General features: G+C 44.4%; 1 protein-coding gene across 3 annotated transcripts in view; it reads left to right on the top strand.

Annotated features, from left to right (window-relative positions):
• ADAP1 (ArfGAP with dual PH domains 1) overlaps positions 1–6,044 on the top strand; it is a 163,522-nt gene extending 157,478 nt beyond the window's left edge. For all 3 annotated transcript variants that reach the window (XM_020978682.2, XM_020978680.2, XM_078152915.1), the window contains one exon: positions 855–6,044. In XM_020978682.2, the coding sequence (XP_020834341.1) occupies positions 855–883 (29 nt within the window). In that variant the 3' untranslated portion in view covers positions 884–6,044. The remainder of the gene's footprint in view (positions 1–854) is intronic.
• The last annotated feature ends 10,429 nt before the right edge of the window (positions 6,045–16,473 follow it).

Genomic DNA, 16,473 nt, shown 5'->3' with positions numbered 1-16,473 from the left:
GAAACTCTCCTTCTCAAGGAAACATTGCCCTTTCCTCTCACCCCCTACCCCAAGGCTACCAGGCCTATACCTCATTTCCTGCCCCACCTCCATGTAGGGTGGGATCCAGCCCCCCTGGGAAGAGCTATTTCTCACTATCCATTTAGCTTCCTAGAGGAGAAGGGATGAGTCAACAAGCATGCTTTTACCTACTTTTTTTTTTCTGGCCCTCTTAAAGTGTTTCTATTTTATCATCTCATTAAGTCCCCATGTTCTCCCCCTTTTCATTGGTGAAAGGGAGAAAGGAGGGAGAGGGCAGCAAGGGAAGGGGGAGATGCTGCAGTTCCATAACCCTGAGCCTGTCTCTATGAGACAGGACCCTCCCCTGGGAGTATGGTAGTCATGGAGACCAAGATCCTGGGTTGAGTGTCTGAGGGGAGCTGAGGTCACCACATCTTGCTTTAGGGTGGGTGTTGGCAAGAGGCCTTGAAGTCACATCTTCCCCATTTCCCCTCGGTTTGGGGCAGCTGGTGAGTGACCAGATCCCTTGGGCAGAAAGGAGACAGGAGGCCAGCGAAATTATAGTCCTTCAAAAACCATCCTCTCTGAGTTTCCAAAATCAAATGGGAACAGCTTTGTTTCTGGGGAGACAGGGGGGCTGTTAGCAAAACCATCTGTATAGGAGGAGTCACAGTGTGGACCTGCCGTCATTGGGATGGTTATCTTCCTGTCAGACAGGGAGGGCATTGTGTTCCACTTGTATCTCACTGTAACAGACTCTGTGTGTGTGTGTGTGTGTGTGTGTGTGTGTGTGTGTGTGTGTGTGTGTGTGTGTGTGTGTGTGTGTGTGTGTGTGTGTGTTTTTCCTATTTCAGTGGAAGCCCATTTCAAACATAAACCTTAAAGAGAGATTGACTTTGAGGGATCGAAGGACACAAGATTCTGTTCACAGAATGATCTGGTTTTATATGACATGTAAAAAGCAAAGAGGAAAAAAAAAGACAAGCATTCACCTAATCATGTTGGCTGCCAACATGGGAGTGGGTTGGTGGTGAAGGCAGAGGCCAGAAGACTGACAAAAGAAAATGGAGCAACCCCTTCTCCCTGGAATATCTCCCCTGTTGCCATGGGGCCTGATTTTCTTCGAGCATCTGCTGTTTCCAGTAGCTACATTTTCACTCACAACCATTGTGTATGCCTCACTACGTTAGAAAAGGGAGCCTGGCTGGCGGCTGCACTGCTCTGCATCCACTTTGGGGAGGGGAGGGAGGAGGAATCTGAACTCAAGTCCTGGAGCTGCCCCTGGGTCTTGGTGCCCAGTTCTGGTCCCAAGTTCCACCCCTGCCATTGGACCCAAGTTTCACTTCATGGCAGTGGCTCTGAAGGGGTTTGGGATGAGGGGTCTGTTTATTGGAAACCTAGTTAAGTGGGAGCTCAGACCTAATGCTGCTTTCGGGTTGGAGAGGCAAGGGAGGCTGGGGAATTGAGCCTTAGGGGTTGGCCATGATCCTTGGGAAGCCCCTCCCCTCCATCAGCAAAACACAGCCTGCTTGCTTCCTATTTGGGGCTGTGTGAATGCCCTCCAAGATCATATTTATTTTAGCACAGCCCCAGAGTGAATTCTAGAAATGAATCTTGCATGTGGCCTAGTCATGGTGAATGATGGAAACATTTGTGTGCCAAGAAGTGGAAATAGGCATGGAAGTTGTCCTGCCCCAGGAGAAGGTCTAGAGGTACCTGGGGAGTCCAGGCTGGTTTTCAAGAGGTATGTTCCAAGGTTGTGTAAGAACTAATAGGAGAGGAGCTGTGAGGAAGATGGGAGTTTGGTGTAAAATGGGCATCTAGGGTACCACCTCTCTTGTCAGTCTGCAGCCAAGAATTAGAAGTCTAAAAGGAAAAAAACCCAATATTTTTAAGGTATTTGTGTGTCTTTTCATCATGCACACAGACACCTGTGCTGGCTATACCTGTGTAGTTAGTTACCTTTGTTCTCACATGCCCTTTCATCTCTCCCTGTCAAAGAAAGAAAAGAAAGAAAAGTAAAGAAGAGAATCTGGTAGGAGAGGTAATGCTGGAATCTCCAGGCTACACCTCCTGCTGTATTTGCATGTGTCTGTGGTCAGGCCAGCACCTCATACACCGAGAAAGAGAATCTGCAAGAAAAGGGGCATTTAGGAGACCATTAGGCAGCTTTCTCCCTCCCCGAAGCCAGCCTTCAGTCCCTGTGTTTGTGGATTTTCAGCACCCTCCATAGGTATGATATGGGCATCGATGAAGATGGAAACTTCCAAGATGAGAAGTCCTCAAAGCTCAGACTAGATTGGTCTACTTCTCTGGGTAGGTAGTACCCTGGCTTGCCTCTTCACCCATCCTCACCTGACCAATGGTTAGTGGCTATTCTACACCTCTCATGGGATTATTTGGTGCTTTGGGGGTAGTCGTCATTCTGCTGCTCTATTTGGGAAAAGGTGGTTGAAAGCAGGACAGGATTTGGGTCCTCAGTAAGGACTATGTGTAGACAGTGGGCCCAGAATCAGTGAATCTTCTATTTTTGCTCAGTTAGTGTGGATGTGTCAATGGACACAGAGAGATAACATGATTCACCCAGAGGCTTCATTGAATTTCAGAGAACTGGTTTTTGACTTTTGTACATGTATTCATTCCTATAACAATCTCACTGTTCTCTAGGAGTGAATTTCCCTCTTCTCCCAAGTACTCCATTTTCTACTATCTGAATTCATAAGCTTCCAGTTTCTCAGCAAAGCCACATCCCCTAAGCCCCAGTGAAGCGAGGGATCTGTCGACAACAGCAAAGCTCTGTTCTCTTTCCCAGCTCTTCTTGGTCCCAGCTCAGTATAGACCCAGTTAACTCAGAGTTCCATGGGCCTCCCTGACTCGCCACCACTTCTCTTATTTGTCTCCTGACCACAGAGCCCACCCCAGGGAAAGGGGAGAAGTCATTTAGCCAAATCAGTCAAAAATGACTTGCAGTGATTGGTATACCATTCTCTTAGTAACCCTAGTCCTGGCCTCATTTATCTGTGGTGCCCCAGTGACAGGCACATGTTGCAATCTGAATTGCAGAGCTGAGCTCAAGGGACAAGATGTTGTGCTTTCCAGACTATGGAAGTACCCACAGTTGTCTTTGCTGTCCTTGACTTGCTCCAGCATTTAGCACAGTGCCTGGCACATAGTAGGCGCTTAATAAATGTTTATTGATTGATTCCTTGATTTAACTAGACCCAGCTGTTAGTTTTATCAGTTGTGGCAAACCCGTCTGCCCTCTACCATGTTTTACATAGATGGCACCATCCAAACAGACTACAGTTCCCAGCATGTTGTGCCCCCATCTTGTTTTGGCTACCAGACCCTTGTGTCTTTTACTATAACTAGCTATGACTCCTTTTGGCAAAGGGAGGGGGCTTCTTCCTAAGTTGCCTCTGTACTCCTATTGAATAGAGCAGAATTTTTCCTTTTTTTCTGCTCACTAATGGAACTCATTTATCCAGCTGGCCAACAGCTTGGCTTTGAGTTGATCTTTGCTTCTGGAGAATGGAGTTTGGATGGGACTGAGTGGAAGGAGGTGTGAAACCAGATCACTGGGGCAACTTAAAGCCTCTCCCCCTTCATGAACTCTACAATGAAAAGCCAGCTGGTCCTTAGTAGGCAGCTCGCCTTCATTCAAGAAATATTTATTGAGGACCTACTAGGTATGTGGGCTCAGTGCTAAAGAAAGGATCCAGAGTAGCTGTGGGTGCTATCTCCTGGTAGACTTTTGACTATTTTTGTTTTTTAAACACTTCGGTCAGGGCAAACCCAAGGTCCACTCAGAAGAACTGAGTGAGAATGGGAATGATTTGAGGGGTAGCCAGCTGGCCTAGGCTTTCCTCTCTGCCCTTTAGGGAAAGAGGCACACATATCTTGCCATGCAGTTTAACCTAGAGTCCGAGGTCAGTAACTTTTATTTCTGGCAGGCCAGTAGTGACAAGTGTTGATTTTATTTATTTTATTCTGTGTATATTTTAGACTGTGGAGCATGAGGAGAGGATAAACTTGTAAAATACATCATGTATATGTGTAGAAACACAAGCATCTTGCTATGATCTTGTCCTCAAATTCCATACCTTCTAGTTGTAATTGCCTTATAACAAGGTCCTCTTGGTATTTTTGTAACTAAAGCTCTGTGGATGGGGCTCCAAATGGATTGGTGAAGAGTGTATTGGACTCAGGAGTCAGAAGACCCGGGTTCTAGCCCCAGGTCGACTGCTGTGAAACCTCAGGCAAAGTCAGTTCATCTCTCTGGGCCTCAGTTTCCCCTTTTACAAAAATGAGGTGGTTGGACTGATCTGTAAGGTCTCATCCCACCTCTAACAAGCTAAGATACTGTTTTGAGGCCCCAGTGTGGGAAGGGCAGGGTGTATATACATATGTGTATTAGGTGCTGGTCACTGGCACTGATCAGCAAGGCTGGGTTTAACCCTTGCTGCTGATAAATTTGGCAGGAAACCAAACTTACTCAGTATCATGGGGGAAACTTTGCTCCCAACTGCACCCAGCAGTGTGACGTTGATCAGAATGACAGGCCTTCGACTGACTTTCCTAGCCTCACCACCCCCTCAGCTGCCAGTCTGAGGCCCACAAAACTAATCCTGTCTTTTGCTTGTCCTCCACAACTGGCCATTTCACTTTTGTACCTTCGCGCCCAACCTGGATTACCAGCTGCTTGAAAGGGGCATTGTCTCTGATGGAGACAATGAGCTGTTCTTTGGCGGGAGCCATCTTGGGAGTGGTCAGGTGTGGATATGTCTCCTGAGATGCTGAGGGTGAGAGGAGTGGATGGACCTTGTACAGAGCATGTTGGAATTTTTATCTCTTAAAAAAAAAAACAACCAAAAATAAATGAGATCTGTCAGTTTAATTTGGGGAGTGGGGAGGGAAACAAGACACTTTCCATGTGAAATGTATTTCTTGGGTTAATGTTTGTAATCAAGAAATCGTCTATTAAGCACTTATATGCCAGGCACCGTGCTAGGCACTGGGGTTCAAATATAAAAAAACAGGACAGTCTCAGTGTCCAAGAAGTTTATGTTCTACTTGGGGGAAGGAGGTGAGGTTGGTTGGCAAGTAACATTTCTAGAAGAACAGTAGGCAGGCAACGAAGTTTAAGTGAAGTCTTAAAGCAATAAGGCATGGCAAGAAGCCTGCTCCAGCAAAGCCTCGGTGGATGGCTGAATGGGATGAAGCCTGATTCTGGGGTAGGCTAGCAATGAGAGTGTGATGGTGACCGAGTTCTCAGGTTTCCATCAGTGCAGTTCTGCCCTAGGCCAGCCCCCAAAATGAATGGATTGATTGAGGGGTGGGGGGAAGTTGTAGTTTGGGTCTGGAGGATCAGGCCTAGGAAAGCCAGGGCAATCTAGCTATTTCTGCTGGCTATGGACAGTACGTTCATGAACAAGATAAACCTCATAAGGTTCTCACCATGTGTGTCCTTGGTGGGCCAAGGCCATCTTGAAGTCTTGAAGGCAGCCCCAGGGGTTTCAGGAAAAAGGGTGGTTCTCTATGGGCAGGGAGAAATCCTTCGTGATCATCTGTCCTTAGAACACATACAATCCCCTCCATCCTCAACTCCTTCTCACCAAGGCTACTTGACCAGGACCGTCACCCTCCCCTCTCTGCCATCCAGGTTAGGGCCAGCCCTTGCAGCATGCCTTCTACCAACACGGGCCTCATTCACCTGGTCCTGAACCTGGTCCTGAACCTACTTGAGGCTGAGCAGATGGTCAGTGGGTGACACCCAGACAGGCATCTTGGAAAAGCCAGGTTGAACCATTCCTCCCTCAGGCCAGCATGGATTACTGTCTGGCTGCTGGGGGGCTGCTGAGGTGCTAAGCAGCACCTCTGTGGGTGCTCTGGGACCTGTGAGGCCTCTCATGCTGTCTGTTGTTACTACTACTGCTGCTGCTGCTGCCACCACCACCAAGACCCTTCCTCCAGTGGCAGCACCCATCTAATTGTATAAATTTGTTATGTCACTGATAATAAAATCATGGTACTAAATGTTCAAATTGATAAATTATGTCAGATCAATGAAGCAAGCCAACTCTGCAGAGGTGGGGACAGAGATCCCCAAATAGCTGAGCTGGGAACAGCTACTGGGGGACCATCCTGGCACAGGAACCATAACAATGTCACACCTGCCTATGACAGCCTTAGGGATCAGCTAGACAAGAGGTGTCAAACACAAAGCCAGCCTCCTTTTGAATGGGCCCAAACCTGATTAAAATGTAATTGGGAAATATTTAACAAAATTAATAATATAGCGATAGCATTTAGACCATGTGCCAGGCACTGTGCTAAGCACATTATAATTCTTATCTCATTTGATCCTCACAACAATCCAGGGAGGTAAGTGTGGTTATTTTACAGATGAGGAAACTAAGGCAAGCAGGTTATATGACTTGCCCAGGGTCACACAGCTAGTAAGTGCCTGGGGCTGGAGGTCCTTTACTTTAGGGCTGGTGCTCTATCCACTGCTCCATGTTAATATTTTCTAGGTCAATATGTGACCTTCAGAAATCTTTATGTACCCTTTAACGGCCCCTACCTGAGTTTGACACCACTGATTTAGAGCAACCCTCGCATTGTGTGGGGACCTGGAAAACCACTAGTCTGTTAGAGGCAGAGCATGTACTAGAAGCCAGGTCTCACATCTTCCCGTCCAGTCTTCCTCCTACCGATCATCATGGGTCTCTCATTTTTAGTGGTTCTTTTTCTCCTCCCTGCCCCACCAGACTATGTTCAGCTTTTCCTCCTTAGATTTATGTAATTGACTGAGTGCGGTGACATGCTGTTTGCAGGCTTGAGTTTTCTTTCCCATTCTGTGAGCTATTTTAAGGAAACTTAATTCACTTTCCCTCGGATGGGGCTAGGGGTGGGGGAGGAGGAGGAAGGTGGGGAGTTTAGATGCTTGCTTTGAAAGCTTTCCAGCTCTCCTCTGCTTTCTAACAGATGGCTACAAACTGTGGTGTGTTAAATTTATAGAGATAACTTCAGTATTCAGCTGGAGGAGGAAAATCTCTTTTTTTTTTAAGACAAAGACCCCTTTCAAAGGTTAAGCTAATGTCAGTCAATCATAGAATTAGAGATTTAGACCAGAAAGGGTCCTCAGAAGCCTTTTAGTCTAACCCCCTTCATTTTGTTTTTATTTTTTGCTAGACAGTAGGGTTAAATGACTTGTCCAGGGTCACACAGCTAGTTAAGTGTCAAGTATCTGAGGCAGTATTTGCACTCAGGTCCTCCTGACTCCAGGGCAGCTGTTGTATCTGCTGTGCCGTCTAGCTGCTCCTCCCATTCATTTTATAGATGAAGAAACTGAGGCACAGTGTTTTAAGTGACTTGTCCGGGGTTGCATAACAAGTAACTGTTTAAGGTTGGATTTGAACTCCTAACTTCCTGACTCTAGTTCCAGTACCTTATCCTCTATGCCAAGATACATCTCAATCCACAAGTATTTATTAAACACCTACTGGGTTCCAGTACGCAAAGAAGTAAAGCAATCTGCCCTCAGGGAGTTTAAATTCTAACAGAAACAATGCGTACACATATAAGCATATGAAATACATTTTTAAATGTCTATGGATTCATTTGGAAAAGCCAATTCATCCCCTGCTTCAAGTTTATTGTTCCTCCCCCCTGCCCATCCTCCTGCAATTGTTAGGGCTGCACAGTCAACAGACCAGTGCTACAGAAACAGATATGGTAGGTGGGGATATGGTGGCTGTGCACTCCTTCTGATCCATTTCCATCAGGGTTCTTCCAAGATTTCCAGATCCAGTGACTACTCAATCTTGTCCACATTAAAGCTGCTCATAATTAACATTGCATTTTGCTTTTAGAGCAGCTAGATGTCATAGTGGATAGAGCATGGAGCCTGGAATCAAGAAGACCCGAGTTCAGATCCAACCTCAGACATTTCCTAGCTGTGTGACCCTGGGCAAGTCACTCAACCCTGTTTGCCTCAGTTTCTTCATCTGTAAAATGAACTGGAGAAGGAAATCTTTGTACTTTGGAAATCCAGTGTCTTTGACAAGAAATCACGAAGAGTTGAATGTGACTGAACAATAATATTTTGTTTTTAACTTTAACACTTTCAGACCTTGGTAATAACATACATTTACATTAGCAGTCTAAAAGCTGAGCATCACTACATACAGTATCTTATTTGAGCAACAATTCTGTTGTTACACTATGGGTATCATTGTAAGCATTTTTTAAGGATGAGGGGAGGGAGGCTCCAGAGAATTGAAGTGACTTGCCCAAAGTCACACAGCTGGAAAGTGTCAGAGGAAGGATGTAAGCCTTGGTCTTCCTGACTCTAAGCCCACTGCCATATCCAGAGGTGTCAAACTTGAGGCCCAAGAGCCTACAAAACTCCAGAGTGTGTCCTGAATCAGATTAAATTGTAATTGTGAAATGTTTAACAAAATTAATAAAAATATAATATGACATAGATAATGTTAATTTGTGGTTTTCTTTTTGAAGTCACTATGTTGGCCTCTAATTTGAGTTTGACACTACTGGATTCAACTACATTTCCCCATTCTGTCCTCACACAATAGATGAGAAAATTGAGGCACAGAAAGGTTGAATAATTAATTTGGGATCATGGAGCTAGTTGACGGCAGAGCCTGGATGATAATTTCCAGTTTTTAATGCCAGTTCTGTGGTCCCCTGTTCCCCCAGAGCCTGGGGCCTTTCCCCAGCTACCTGTAGCCCTAATGAGAATGGGAAAGGCTACTGAAAAGTCAGATTTGCATATCAGATCATGAAGGGGTAAGGGGGCAATGTACATGAAGTGTACTACTACAAAATAATTCTCAGCCTTAGAAAATGGTTGAATTGGGTCCTTTCTCTAGCAAACCTCCCCCCTGCATTTAAAATGTTACATGATTTCCAAACAGATATTTTTTAGGAACAAGCTTGATGTGTCTAGTGATGATATTGACAATTGATAGTAGTTCAAAATTCTGTCACACTGGTTATCCCATTTGGTCTTATTCACTCTTGTGAAGTGATTCCTTTGGTCGTCATTTTATTTCTCTTGGCCTCAGTTTCTTCATCCATACAATGAAGGGGTTGGCATTCAGGGGCTCTGAACTTGGAGTCTGAATTTTAAAAAAATATATATTTTGATAACTGGGCTTCAATATAATTTGTGTGTTTTTGTAATCCTTTTTTAATTATTTAGAAACCTTATTTAAAACTATTCTGAGAAGGGGGTAGCTAGGTGATGCAGTACATAGAGCACTAGGCTGGAAATCAGTAGAATTCATCTTCCTGAGTTCAAATCCAGCCTCAGATACTTACTAGCTGTGTGACCCTGGGCAAGTCACTTAACCCTGTTGGCCTTAGTTCCTCATCTATAAAATTAGCCAGAGAAGTAAGTAGCAAACCACTCCAGTATCTCTGCCAAGAAAACCTCAAACTGGATCACAAAGAGTTGGACGTGACAAAAATAACTGAACAACATTCTGAGATGGTGTCCATAGGTGTCACCAGACTACCAAAAGGGAGTCCCTGACACCAAAAAAAAAAAAAAGATTAACTCCTGGGTTAGATGATCTCAAAGGTCTCTTCCAGCCCTAATGTTAATTCCATACAGATCAGAATCCAAAAATAACTTGAGTGTGTTTTTAAAGTAGTATTCCCCTTTTACAGATGAGCATGTTGAGACAGAGTTCAGATGACTTGCCCAGGGTTACTTATCTAGAGTGACACAGGTAATTTGGGGAGCTGGAACCAGTGTCCCCTGCTTCCTGGTTCAATTCTCTGTGGGCTTCATTAGACACATAAGCCTATCAGTAGAGAGAGAGATTGATGCAAATTGACTACTCTCTCTGGCCCTCAGTTTCCTCATCTGGACTAAAAGGCTATAAGGTGTTTTCCTTGCCGTAACCCTGTATTTATACAAGGGCGTAGATGAGGAAACCGAGGCCCAGAGTCTTGTCAGTGGTCACACAGCTAGCTAGCATTTGTACAGCACTTTAAGGACGGCAAAACACTTTACATCTTATCTCATTTGATCCCCACAATAACCCTGTGAGGTGGGTGTCATACCCACTTTACAGATGAGGAAACTGAGGCTCAGAGTGGTCAAATGAGTTGCCCAGGTTCACACGGTGAGCACATGCCTGATCAATCAAAGTGCAAATCCTATGCCCTCTCCAGCCAGCCTCTCTGTAAGAGGCAGCTGCGGACGCAACTGGTGAAGCGCTGGACCTGGAGTCAGAAAGACCTGAGTTGAAATCCAGCCTCAAACATACTAGCTGTGTGATCCTGGGCAAATCACTTAACGTCTCTCTCAGTTTCCTCCACTGTAAAATGGGGATAATAATATCACCCACTTCCCAGGGTCATTTGAGGCTCAAATGAGATAAAATTTGTAAAATTGCTGGGCACATAGGAATAGCTATAGAAATACTTATCCCCTCCAAGAATGATGATGGTCTAGGAGTTAGGGCATGTCCACCCATCTGTGAGGCACAACCTAGAGGGCCGTGCTGGATGTGTGGAATACCGTGTCTCTTTGTACACTCCTCAACCACATGCGACTAAAATGGATGGAGAAAAGGAGAAATGATGACATTTCCAGGGAGAGAAGCAGCTCTGAAAATAGGATCACCTTTCTCTTCCTAGGCCAGATTTTCCTTTATCAGCCACCAATCTTTGTTCGTTGTTTATTGACTTTCCTCAGACTCGCTTTCTCCCTACCTGTACTCTTGACAAACTAGGAAGGCTGTAAACTCTTGGAGGACAGTAAGTGACCTTGCCTTCCTGCTTCTATTAGCTACTTTTAACCCCAAGAGGAAGGGGATATAGTAAAACAACTAACTTGAACCCTCTTCTCAATTCAAAATCGCAATCATTCTTGCCAGTGTCTATAGGAAGACCACATTGGGAAGTAATGGACAGAGCACCAGACTTAAAGCCAGGAAGACCTGGGTTCTAAATCCTTCTTCAGCCACTATTAGCTGAGTGACCGTGGGCAAGTCACTTAACCTCTTCACTACATGCCTTCATCTCCAAGTTTCCTTCTGGCTCTAAATCTATAATCCTATGATCCTCTAAATCAGGAGTTCTTAAGCAGGAATCAGCGGAAAATGTTCCCTTAGGATTTCAGGGATCAGTGAACTTGGATAAAAAAACACGCATACACTTTAACTTTCAACAGCCTTTGGTTTGCTTTGCAGTATTTTTGAGTACATAGAACAAAACGCATAAGATAACAAAGCAAACACGACAACTGTATGAAAGTATTTTGAAAAGCTAAAAGTATGCCACAGATGTGTGGGGTTATAGAGATAAGGAAAGTGCAGTCAGAGACCTGAGTTCCAGCTCTGATACCAGGAAGCTATATGAACCTGAGCAAGTCTGAGCCTCAGTTTCCCGAGGTGTAAAATGGAGATAATAATTGCTCCTACCTCACACAGTTTTTGAAAAGGATCAGATGGGATAATGAGTATAAGTGAAGTGCTTTGAAAATACTGTCTACAACAACTACGGCGGGGTGGAGTGGGGGGTCATCCTGCTTTTGCTTTCCCCAATGAAGAGGGGCCCACTATTACCCAATGGCAGCCCACTCCATTTTTTGACAGTCCTAATGATTAGAATATTTTTCCTAACTGACATTCAGTCTAAATCTGCCTCTCTAGGACCGACATTCATTGGGCATAGTTCTGACTGTGGTCTAAGTCCAAGCGCAGGTTTGATTCTTATTACTTACTACCCTAGTGACCTTGGGCTAGTCACTAACCTCTTTGGAAATTTTAAGGTGACATATGTGTGTTTATATGTACATACACACATATATGAGCTGTAATTATTTTTCCATTATTATTTATCTTTTGTTTTTCACTACACCTCCATTTCCAAATTACCCCTCCCTCTTTGCTACCCACTGAGCCTTCACCTTGTAACAAGTGTATCAAAAGAAGCAGTTTGACAAAATTAAGCAACACATGACCTCATCCTGGCAATATATGTAACATTCTGCAATCAATAGTTCTCCACTTCTGCCAAAGTGGGAGGGAGGTGCGTTTAGTGAGCGGTGATGAAGCTCTTTGCCCCATCTGGGCCTTAGTTTCCTCATCTAGAAAATAAATGGGGGTGGAGTGGGAATACTTGGGGAAATGCTGGTGATGTAAGAAACAAAACAAAAACAAAAGACATCAATAAAAATATTTTAATGGAGAGAATAATATTTGGGAGGAGAGTGTTGTGTAAACCAGAAGGCATTATGCAACTATAAAGAGTCATTTTGTGGGTGTGTCTTTATGTGGTGTGCGTGGAGGTGGTGAAAATGACCGGATCCATGATTTTATCCATATAAGAAACATCGGTTGCAGATCAGCCACAGCTGTGAGATTTATGATCTTAGAAAGCTTCCTGGAGCACTCTAAAGTTAGATCATTTGTCCAAATGTGTGGCAGTATTTGAACCCAGGGCTTGCTAGATCGGGGACCACCAGGTACTGCCTCCTGAGTTACCATCACTATCATCATCTTCTGCTCCTCCTCCTTCCTCTTAATTCCCTTCTTTACTTCTTCCTCTTCTTCCCTCCTCCTCCTCTTCCTCCCCTGGACAGAGATTCTCAAAGGGTTTTCAAAGGGCCAAACTAAACAGAGGACAAGCCCTGGCAGGCCCTACTGAGCCAGGCCAGATTCAAAGAAGTTTAGATGAGAACTTAAGTCTGCTGACTCCTGAGTCAGTACTCTTTCTATTGTACCATGCTGCCTCAGTTTCCCCATTTGGAAATAAAAATAATGTACCTAGCAAACTAGCCTCACAGGAATTGTAAGGATATAGGAAGATAATGAAAAAAGAAAGTGCTTTTCCTAAGTATAAAAGTCTTATGCAAATGAAACATGGCATTTGCTTTTCAGTCATTTCAATCATGTCTTCATGACCCCATATTGGGGTTTTCTTGGCAAAGATACTGGAATGGTTTGCCATTTCCTTCTCCAGCTCATTTTACACACGAGGTAACTTAGGCGATAGGGTTAAGTGACTTGCCCAGGGTCACACAGCTGGTAAGTGTGTGAGGCTGGATTTGAACTCAGATCTTCCTGACTCCAAGGCCAGAGTTCTATCCGCTGTGCCACCTAGCTGCCCCAAACATGGCATTGGAGGACTATGTATTTTTGTCCTAAAACTGATAAAAGGGACAAGACCTCATTGGATCCTCACAATACTCTGAGGCTGAATCTCAGTTTAGGCAATTGAGGCTTGCAGAGGTTATTTGCTCATGATCGTGCAGATAGTAAGTAGTGGTGAGGAGATCAAACCCGAGTCTTTCCTGACTCTCTGAGGGACTGAGCCTCCCTGGGGCTCGAGGAGAAGGGACAGCAGTCCAAGTTGGGTATTCATGAAAGAAGCAAAGCTGCTTCTCAGGAGGGGCCTTTGGCCAAGAGGACTTTGGGGCTCACGCTCTTAGATGGGGTGAGACAGCGCTAAGTAGCCCAAGCAGCAGGACACGCAGGACTAGGAGTCTTGAAATCCAGGACCTTCCTTCTCACTTCTGCTCCTCTCAGCCCTGGGCTGCGCGATGTGGAGACTCCTGGCCCTGACTGAAGGTCAGAATCAATCACGAGTCCCAGGGGCAGCCTCAGAAACCACAGATGCCCCTAGGCCCTTGGGGAAAGAAAGCAGGAGACTGAGCCAGGCGCCCTGGGAAAGGAAGCTGCCTCATCACCCAGTTTCACAATATCCAAGGCATTTCATAAGAGTTTTCCAGATAAGGTCAGTTTCTTGACTCTTAGGAGCGTGAGCCCTCTAAGAGAGGAGGAGCCAGCCTAGGGCAAACTCAGATGTAGGAGACAATTTTATTGTTGTTCACATGCTCCAGTGGACCCCACTGTGGGAGGAAGCATAGTGGGCAGTGCCTGAAGGGGGCACCACCCTCCTTCTTTTGCCTGTGGAATTTTTAACCATCTTGCTTATTTTTCTCAGCTGCCTGGATTCCATCTGTGCCTTGGGGCATTCCATCCCCTGCCTCCCATGGAAATATTCCACAAGCTAGCCCCCTCCCCTCCCCCACCTTTCTCCTATTCAAGGTGGAATTTACTTGGATCTTTGCAAGAGAAATATTCATCTATGTCAGCTCATCATGACTCACAACCACCTAATTAAATACCCAAAATACCTTCTTTGAATCATAGATTTAAAGCAATAGGGTAAGGTTAGGTTCAATGTTAGGGTTAGGGTGTGGGTGAGAACTGTGAGAAATTAGTGTTAGGAGTAGTTATAGGGTTAGAGTTAGGGTTAGGGTTAGAATTAGAGCTCCATTAGAATTAGGTTTAGGGTTAGGGTTAATTGAATTAGGTTGGGTTTAGGTTTATGGTTACAGCTCAAATAGGGTGAGAGGGCTAGGGTTAGAGTGAAATTAGGTTTAAAGTAAGAATTAGTGTTCAAGTGCACTGAGTGTTAAGGTTAGGGTTAAGGTTAGAGTTTGGTTTAGGGTTAGGTTTAGGGTTAGAGCACAAGTGGGGTTAGAGTGAGGTTTAGTGTCAGGATTAGGGTTCAAGTGCACTTAGGGTTTGGGTTTGGATTAGGGTTAAAGTTCGGTTCAATGTTAGCATTAGGGTGATGGGGAGAATTGTGCGAAATTAGTGTTAGGAGTAGTTATAGGGTTAGAGTTAGGGTTAGGGTTAGGGTTAAGGTTAGGTTCAGTGTTATGGTTAGGGTTAGGATTAGGGTTAGCGTTAGAGTTAGGGTTAGGGTTAGGGTTAGGGTTAAGAGTAGAGTGGAATTACGTTTGAGGTTATTATTAGGTTTAGTGTTAGGATTAGGTTTACCTTTAGGTTCTGGGTTAGGGATAGGGTTAAGGTTAAGTTCAGTGTTATGGTCAGGTTTAGGATTAGGATTAGGGTTAGAATTGGGGTTAGGATTAGAGCTAGGGTCAGAGCGCAATTAGAGTTAAGGTTTTGGTTAGGGTTAACGTTAGGGTTAGGTTTTGGGTTAGGATCCGAGAGCAATTAGGGTTAGGGTTAAGCTTAAAGTTCGGGTTAAGGTTAGGGTTAGGATTAGAGTTAGGGTGAGAGAGCAATTATTGTTAAGATTATGGTTATGGTTAAGGTTAGGGTTAGCTTTAGGATCATAGTACAATTAGGGTTAGAATTAGGGTTAGCGTTAGGGTTAGCATTAGGTATAGGAATAGAGCCCAATTAGCATTAAGGCTATTGTTAGGGTTAGGGTTAGGGTTTGGGTTATTGTCATAGTGTTATGGTTAGAGTTTGATTAGGGTTTGGGTATCAGGGTTAGGGTTAGTTTTAGGGTTAGAGTGGAATTAGAGTCGGGGTTAGGTTTAATATTACAGTGCAAATAGGGTTAGAGTTTGGGTTAGGGTTAGAGTGAAATTAGGGTTAAAGTGAGGACCAGGGTTCAAGTACACTTAGTGTTAGGGTTAGGATTAGGGTTTGGTTTAGGGTTAGAGCACAAGTGGGGTTAGAGGGAGGTTTAGTGGTAGGATTAGGGTTCAAGTGCACTTAGAGTTCGGGTTTGGAGTAGGCTAAGGCTAGGTTCAATGTTAAGGTTAGGGTGAGGGTGAGAATTGTGAGAAATTAGTGTTAGGAGTAGTTATAGGGTTAGAGTTAGGGTTAGGGTTAGAGTTAGGGTTAGGGTTAGGGTTAGGGTTAGGGTTAGTGTTTGGGTTAGGGCTAGGTTTAGATTTAAGGGTAGAGTGGAATTACGGTTGGGGTTATAATTAGGTTTAGGGTTAGAATTATGTTTAGGTTTAGGTTCAGTGTTATGGTTAGGGTTAAGGATAGGTTCAGTGTTATGTTTAGGGTTAGGATTAGAGTTAGGGTCAGAGCGCAATTAGAGTTAAGGTTGAGGTTAGGGTTAAGTGTTAGGTTTAAGGTTAAGGTTACGTTCAGTGTTATTGTTAGGCTTAAGATCAGGTTTAGGTTTAGGATTAGGGTTAGGATTAGAGTTAGTGTCAGAGCGCAATTAGGGTTAGTGTTAGGGTTAGGGTTAAGGTTAAGTTCAGTGTTATGGTTAGGGTTAGTGTTAGTGCTAGGTTTAGGGTTAGAGCGCAGTTAGGGTTAGGGTTAGGGTTAGAGTGCAGCTAGGGTTAGAGTTAGGGTTACGTTTAAGGTTAGTGTTAGGGATAGGGTTAGAGTGGAGTTAGGGTTAGGGTTAGTATTAGGGTTAGGGGCAGGATTAGGTTCAGGTTTAGCTTCAGGGTTAGGGTTAGGTTTAGGTTTAGGGTTGAGGTTAGTTTCAGTTTTATAGTTTGGGTTAGTGTTAATGTTAGGTTTAGGGTTAGGCGGCAGTTAGGGTTAGGGTTAGAATTAGGTTTAGATTTAGGGTAAGGTTTAGAGTCCATTTAGGTTTAAAGTTAGGATTACTGTTAAGGTTAGGGTTAAGGTTAGTTTCAGGGTTAGGGTTAGGGTGAAAAATTGGTGTTAGGAGTACTTTCAGGGTTAGGGTGAGGGT

This window comes from Phascolarctos cinereus, unplaced genomic scaffold (assembly GCF_003287225.1).
Source record: "Phascolarctos cinereus isolate Bilbo 61053 unplaced genomic scaffold, phaCin_HiC Scaffold_4;HRSCAF=312, whole genome shotgun sequence".
Lineage (NCBI taxonomy): Eukaryota > Metazoa > Chordata > Mammalia > Diprotodontia > Phascolarctidae > Phascolarctos > Phascolarctos cinereus.
The sequence above is the reverse complement of the archived record's forward strand: the minus strand, read 5'-3'. Positions and strand labels throughout refer to the sequence as shown.